This window comes from Tupaia chinensis, unplaced genomic scaffold (assembly GCF_000334495.1).
Source record: "Tupaia chinensis unplaced genomic scaffold, TupChi_1.0 Scaffold143906_1, whole genome shotgun sequence".
Classification (NCBI taxonomy): domain Eukaryota; kingdom Metazoa; phylum Chordata; class Mammalia; order Scandentia; family Tupaiidae; genus Tupaia; species Tupaia belangeri.
In genome coordinates, this window is record NW_006203757.1 from 326226 (window position 1) to 334419 (window position 8194).

The window sequence follows — 8194 nt, forward strand, 5'->3', positions numbered from 1 at the left end:
AGAGCAGCTCAAGAGGAGGGTGGGAAAGGGAAGGAAAGCAGGCCCCAAAGAGGTGGAGCATCTTCTGCAGCAGGTTACTGGGGTTGGAACTTACTATAAATACTCTCCATCTGCTCTGATTAAGTAATGGGTGCAAAACGTTCCTCCCGTCCCCTAAAGAAAAAACCGACATGGGTTTGGCAGGTGAGGATCTACTAAATTTGATATAAATACAGAAATGCATCCAAAATACATTTAAGACCCAGAAAATACATTGCTCAACTCTCGGTAAGGAAAAAAAAAGATTAACTAATTTTTTGGACTTTTATTATTTTATATCTATATCTAAATTTGTACAGTTATCTCTATGTTTAAGCCGATAAATGAAAAAAAAAATCATCACTGTTTGTCTTTTTGGTAATCAAACAGAAAATTCATCAGGCCGTGCTAAAGCTGACATCATACAACAACCAGTAAATTGAATACCAGTAAGTAGCACACTTACACTCATTCTCGAAAGATAATTTATTTTCTTCGCTTAAAATGTGCTTAAAATTTTCCTAAAATAAATCATAAATGAGACCAATTCCCAAGTTGAAGGGCATATGTGAGCTACTCACCTTTTTCTGAAGAACATTGATTTTTCTTTCCTTTACTTCTAACATATCTTTCATGTCACGAATCTCTCCAGCCAAGGTCCCTTTCTCTTCCGTGAGGTCCTGCAGCTGTTTCGTTTTTTTATTGAGAAAAGATTCTTTCTCTTCCAGTCGTAATCTCAGCGCATCTACCTGAAATCGAGAAAAAGAAAGAAGGCTGTGGTATTACAGAGAGGTCACCAACAACCGTCAGCCATGGCCTTGGGGCACTGGGTAAGCTGTCCCCAACTGAGCACTGCATGATCAAACCTCTGCTTGTGGGCACCTCAAGGCTCTGTGTTTTGACAGCCTATATCTACCTGGAAATCCTGTTTCTATGAATATGCACAGTGAAAAAACATTCTTTTTAATAGAAAGTTTGGGCGCACCTGGTGGTGTGGTGGTTAAGGTAGTAGGATTGCATGGCCAACTGCATGGTTAGAGTCCCAAACCCCGCAGCCTGAAACACATACCAGGCCTGTGTGCACACACGCCCGAAATCCTGAGAGGAAAAGCATGACCATCTTCCATGCAGGATGCTTTCTCACTTTCCTTCTCTCTCTCTCTGTCTCTCTCCAGCAAGCAAATATACCCTCTAGTATGGCATTATCAAATAGTACTATGTTTCCGTGTTTGTTTCTTGCCTAAACGAACATGCTGTTTGTTTAAGCTGGAAAACAAAGCTCTCTAACACTCCGGGTCTCTGCAAGCCCAGGGAGGGTCAAACGCTATTCACGCTTTCCATCCTCCAGAAATAACCAAGGACACAACGAGCCACGCCACGGACATCTGGAAGCACAAGATTGACATACAGAGAAGCAGGCCTAAATTAGAAAAATGCGTGCTGCCAAGAGGAAGCTCAGTCTGCTGGAGGGAGAAAATGATGTAGAAACGAAACATCCATTCTCCGGCTTTATGAAAGACTCTTTACCACATACTTGACAAAAAGAAAGGCAATGCATATAAAAAAAAAACCCTGATTTCTATCTTAGTTCAAAAATTAGAAAATTACGATTCCTGCTTTTCAAATATCATTAATACACGCAAACAATGTAAGCTTGATTTTTTATTAACATTCTGAAGACCATGTGCAAAGCGAGTTCTATTTCTAGGCTTCTCAGACAAGATCATGGAAAAAGCACTGAGGTGGTAGAAAAATGAGACAATTCAAAGAATATGAAGATCAGCAGACCACTTTGAAGCCAATCCTCTAACACCTTTTAACATTTTACTTTACTAGTGCCAGCAGATGGCATGGTGGTTAAGGCACTGGACTTCTACATGGCCAACTATGGTTTGAGTCTGGGACCTAGTGGTTTGCTTTATCATTTTCCCACTTTCTATCTCTCATTCTCTTTCTCATGAGCACATGTGCCCTACAGCAAACTTAAATAATAATAATAAATATAATAATTCTTTAAAAGAATAAATAACAATTATTCTTTACTGAGCTATGCTACCACATTTGCAATAAATAAAATGACCATTTACTAATCTCACATTTACAATTGTAATATCACATTCACAATTGTGTTCATGAATGCACACTAATCTTAAAAAGTCACTGTGACAAACACTATCTGAAGTGTTTAGCATTTGTCATTAGTAACAGGCTATGAGATTTCTGAGGAAATTGTCTCAGCTGAACAATAACATTTAAAATAGTCACAGAGATTTTCTTTTCTTCTCATTTCTTATTATGTAAAATTAAATAAGTGAAAGAGTAGAACACTGCCAGAATTACTGCACTGTCATAGTAGCAGATACTATGGCTATGGTCCAAATGTTTGTATAGCTTCAAACTAAATTAATTGAAGTAGAATCTCCAATATGATAATATTGAAATGAAATGGAGCCTCTAGGAGATGACTAGGTATGGGGGCAGAGCCTCATGAAGGGGATGAGTTCTCTTATATTAAAAATAAATAAATAAAAAGGCACTTGGGGCCAGCAGATGGTGTAGTGGTTGGGGCACTGGACTTCTACATGGTGGCCTGTGGTTCAAGCCCTGAACCCGGTGTCTTGAAAACCATGCCAGGTGCATGTGCATGTGTGCCCAGAATCTCAAGAAGGGATTGTGGTATGGCCATCCCCCCTCTAGGGCGATCTCTCTCTCTCTCTCTCTCTCTGTCTCTGTTCAGCAAGCACATAATGCACCTTATGGCAAAACCCTTAAAAAAGAAAAAAAATAATAATTTTTTTTTTCCAGTCCTGAACCCTGTGGCTTAAACTCACGCTGGGTGCGTGTGCGTGCGTGCCTAAGGTCCCGAGAGGAGAATGGAGGAGAAGGGATTCTAGCATGGCCAACCCCCTGGGGGGTGATTTCTCTCTTTCTTTCTTTCTCTCTCTCTCTCTCTCTCTGTCTTTCTGGCGAGTGCACTCGCCCTATAGCAAAAACCTCTCAAAAAAAATGATTAAGAAAATGTTCATAGCAGCATTACTCATAATGAATTGCAACAGAAGCAACCTAAATGTCCATCAGCAAACAAATGAAAAAAAGCATGAAATACGTATTTGAAATACCACTCATCCACAAGAAGAATCAACTACAGAGACACACACGAAAGTCAGATCTCAAAAGCATGTTTGAATGAAAAGAACCCAGAGTACTTATTGTATAATTTCATTTTAATTTCTGTAAAGTTCTAAGAGAGGTAAAAACAAATATATGGTGATAGAAATAAGAACGACAGTTGCCTGCGGTGAGAGGTGGGAAGGACGGATACCAAGGGCCAGGAGGGAAGTTTTTATTCTTTAAACTGATTTGGAGAGTGGTTACAGGATGTCCAGATTTGCCAAAACTCATTGACTTGTACAGTTTAATAATGTATATACTTCAATATATAGTTATAATTTACATTTCAAAAAAGATGAAAAAATAGGAATATACAACTGAGTATTAACAAATATCTTACGACAACCACTTTCATCAGAGACCAAAACAAAACAAAACAAAAATCCAACAAGCAACTATAGTGCCATCTAACCCTATTGGAGAAATGAAGCATGGGGTAAGTTTCACATGGGTGATGGAATGTTAGAGAGATGGAAGAGTTTTAATCCTCATTCCATATACCAGGAAGTCAACAGATAGTAACAATAGCAATGATCAGGAAGCAGGGATGCAAGCATGTTATTTAGAGATATAGAACCAAAGTAACCAGGAAAGAGCTGTAAGGGACTCTCTTAAAGAAGAAATGGGATAGGAGGACATGGGGTTCCTTTGTCTCCTAAGCAATTTGGTTAAATATTTTGCTTCTTTATCCTGCAGGCAAGTAAAAATTTGATGAAAAGGAACAAAGTATTTTAAAAAATGAAAAACTTAAAAGGATTTAAGAGGCCTAGTCGCTGTGGGGCACTGGTAACACAAATGCCTTACAAGGCTGGAAGCCATATGGTTGCCCATGGGTTTGCATCCCCAAGCACCCAAGATCTTGAGGAGCTGGAGGACTAGGAAAAGAGATCACAGTATGATGAGACCCTGTCAAAAGTGCTTCCCCACACCTCCCCTCTCTCTTGCATGTGTACACACACTTCTATCATTTAAGAAAAAGGATGTGAGAATATCATAAGCCAAAATAAATACATGTATAAATACTATGAGGACACAGAGTCAACATGCAACTTGGAACAATGGTAAAAGGACACTTAGATCCCAGTCCTGCTTCTATCTAGTTGTGACCAGTCTCATTTTCTGCATCTGTAAAACAGAGGACTTGGAACAGATAGTGCCTGACATTTTATGATTCTGAAGGCACAAACACATCAAGGGAAGATGATGATACTAAACACAAAGTAAAGTTATTGGAGTAGAATTTTTTTTCTTGCTTTTTTCTAAGAAATAAAGTTGTGTTTATAAAGATCAAAGGTGATGGGGAGGTGGATGAGTAGAGTTTTCTGTTTCTGGTTCAGAAAGAAGAATGGGGATGGGAGGTGCCAGTATGGGAAGGGTGATGAGAAGTTGCTTGGGGCCCCTGAGGGAGAACAACCCTGGCTTCATTTTGAAGGAGGGGGACATTCATGATTGAAAAGGTTGACTGGAGGTTCTTCAAACAGGCACTCTCTCTGCCTCCTCACACGATGGCCATGGAGATACAAATGCTGGAAAGTAGAGGAACACTGATATTCTGGGGAGCATCCCTTTCCTAAATGAAATTTCATGTCTGGTACACTGAAGCTAAAACCTGAAATTTCCATGGGGCCTATCATTGTTCAAAGTTATCTTCACCATCGCTTTTTGGTCTTTTGACTGAGATCAAATATAAAGTTACCTGCATCTACCAACCTAAAATGACTTCATTACCTCTCTTCGGGCTTTTATTACAACTGGTAAAAAAATATATATATAGTTTTTCATTTACATATAAAGTGTGGGCATTTTGTGAGTCCTTGGAAGTTGGTAGGATATGTTGGGCGCTCCAAGTTGTAGGAGAGGGCCAGAAGGGGCTACAATCAGTATAGACTTTTGCATACAGGCTTATTGGGGTTCTGTGTAATTCAGAAAAAAAAATGACTGGTCTCATCAGGCCCACATTCTAGCTATTAATGCTAGATAGTCTTATCTGGGCTAAAGTAAATACCCAATATCCAAACTGTGATATAAATAAATTACAATATGAGAGGTAGTGAGTGGTGCCGGAGAGTTTAGAAGAAGAGACTCTGTAATGATGAGACTCAGAGTCAAGGGCTTCTAAAATTATTTGGTGTTGAGTGAAGAGGCAAAGAAAGGTTTTCCATATTTCCCAACATTTTAACTTTTATGTCTCTACCTGATGTTGGAATATAATCTAGACTTCAAGGCTTACCATGTGTAGCACCTCCTCACCATGTGTGATCGATCAATGCCCTGCTGCATCTTCCTGAGCTCAAAAGAGATGAAAACCAAGCTAAGCTGTGAGAATATTTCTTCGGGAACAGAACAGAGAGCGAGGATGGTAATGATCAATACACTGCTCACAACACCCAAACTCAACATGGCAGGAGGGAGTCGGTGCCAGCTGAGCTCTTCTGTTTGCAAGTTTATTTTCCATGTGCCAGAAAGCACATACTTAACTTCAAAGGAATTTGGATCGTGCCCTTCAATCACCTTCACTGTATCTTTAGAGTTTTGCAAAGTCTCCTAGAATCAAGAGACAAAGCTTGAGAGTCTTTTTTTTTTTTTTTTTCCAAGACAAATCTTCGACCTAAACTGTATCCAATTTTCAACCAACACTAACCCGGTTTGCAGTAAGCAAGTATGACATCATTTCTAAAGTCAACTTTGAACTTCCAGATGGTGCAAACCACAAGCAGGCACATAGGCCTTCCAATACACAGGAGTTTAAATGCGGGGAAGATTAGGAAAGAAAACATGTCCTATTAAAAACCATAATATATACTTCCAAACTGCGTATCAATGAGTAGGATTAAAGTACCCCTCACTAATATTCGGACTTCACTCAACAGTGTATAGCATTTAAAAACAAAATAAAAAAAGGAGTCAGAAGGAAAGCCTTGGAGTCTAGATTCTACTCTAACATCAGGTAGAGATATAAAGGCTAAAATGTTCTGGAATATGGAATACCTTTCTCTGCCTCTTCACTCAACACCAAATAATTTTAAGAGCCCTTGACTCTCTCTCTCTTAAACTTTGGCAGTTGACTCAATAATAAAACTTGGCAAAATAATGAGCACCATCATTTCCCAGAAAAAAAAAAATCAGAACTCTATGCTATAATCAGTGCACAAAGGCCTGTAAGGCTGAATTTCCAATTTTTACATATGACTTAACCACATGGGAACCAGTCACCTAATGTTAAAACTAGGACAAGCTTTCCATTTTAGGAGAATTACTCATTTCCTTTTCATTCAGTTGTGTGTGTGTGTGTGTGTGTGTGTGTGTGTATAAGAGCACGTAACATATGAAAATTTAACCTTTTATCTAGCAGTATAAAACCTAAAACATTTGTTATCACTTCAGTTCCAGGTAATAACTTGAAAGAAAAGGACCATGGCAATGAAACTGGCAAAAATTGCCAAAATCAGAGTTACGCGTTATTAATCTTCATGTCAGCACCCAGGAATTATAACCAGTTCCAATGGTGAGGTATGTTTCTAGAAGTTCTGTACATAAGGCTGCCGACCTCTCTGCCATATTTTATATGGGCCTTCAGAAATGGGTTCAGTGTTGTGACAAAACACTAAGTGCTACTTGATGTGCCATAAATAATTTTTATAAAATCAAATGGTTCATTTCGATCTTAAAATGACTAAGCGATACTTGAGAAAAAAAAAAAAAAACACTTGAGCAAGCAAAAGAGGCCACTTGAAAATTTTCACAGATTAAATCCTATTTGCTTGACAACACTTCAGGAATTGAATAAACATGCCATCATAAAGAACAGCTTTAAAAGAAAATGAAATTGGAACACTCACGAAAGCTCCCAATATAGTTTTATTTCACATTCAAAGTTTCATGTGTTTGTTTTTCTAATAGTAGGCCGAGTTAAGGGTATGTTTGAATTTGATTCAACTTACAATCATTCCAATGGGGAGACAGATTCGAAGTTGAAGTATTCATCATTATACACAGCCTCCAAAGACACAAACACTAAAAATAACCTAAAACTTGCTAGTAGCAGCCACCAGTTCCCACTCACACCCAATTCTTGTTTCCTTCCTGAACCCAGGAAAGATCACACTTCCCAGTCCCACTGCAGAAAGGTGAAACCCTGTGCTTTATTCGTGAAATGTGCGAAGTGAAGAACATCACTTCCTGTCTGCATCCCCTCTGCCATACTCTTCCCCTTCCTCAGAGATACTAGGGGCTATGTTTTCCAGATGGTGGAGCTACAAGATGGTGGAACATCCATAAGTCTGGATCTCAAGGGACCACAAGAAGCAGAATATTCCCACAGTACCCCCCAATACACACACACACACACACACACACACACACGAGTTGGACATATGATAAGTTACACCACTCAAAAATTATCACAATTATTTCTTCTGGTTTTGCTAAGAAGTAGGCACCTTAAAACTAGAGAGGGGTGTTTATCTTAGGGATTATCAAGAGCCTAAACGAAATAGTTTTGCTGTATCTCCCACCACTCCTACATGTGCGACCTCAAAATCTATTTCCTCAGAGGGCTACAGATAAAGCTAAAGGGAAGTAAGAGCAGTACTGTGGGGAGAAGACAGAGGAGTTAAATAAATATCCAAGAGACAGACTAAAGAGAAAGGATCTCTGTAAGCTCATCAGCTTGATTTTCAATTTGGACAAGCGGTTCAAGTCAACAAGCTTGATTTTCATTTTGGACAAGTGGTTCCAGTCAATAATTTCACTTTGCAACTGCCTCTGCATTGCGAATATATATGTTCAACCAACTCTTGACAAGGTCCATAGGCTTACCTAGAGCCTTTCAAACATCACAAGCAAAATGAGGATAACAACAGTACCTCCTTCGTTGAGTTATTCTGGGGATTAAATTAAATAGCACATGTAAGACACTTAGCACAGTGTCTGGCACCCAGAAATACTCCATAAATTTTTGCTATTGTTATTATATTTTATTATTTTGCTTTCTGCAGCCTCTACT

General features: G+C 38.9%; 1 protein-coding gene across 1 annotated transcript in view; it reads right to left on the reverse strand.

Moving 5' to 3' along the window:
* Positions 1-8194, reverse strand: part of ERC2 (ELKS/RAB6-interacting/CAST family member 2) — a 604303-nt gene that overhangs the window by 212669 nt on the left and 383440 nt on the right. Inside the window, exon 7 of the mRNA XM_027767061.1 lies at positions 600-767. Coding sequence (XP_027622862.1) covers positions 600-767 — 168 coding nt within the window. The remainder of the gene's footprint in view (positions 1-599; positions 768-8194) is intronic.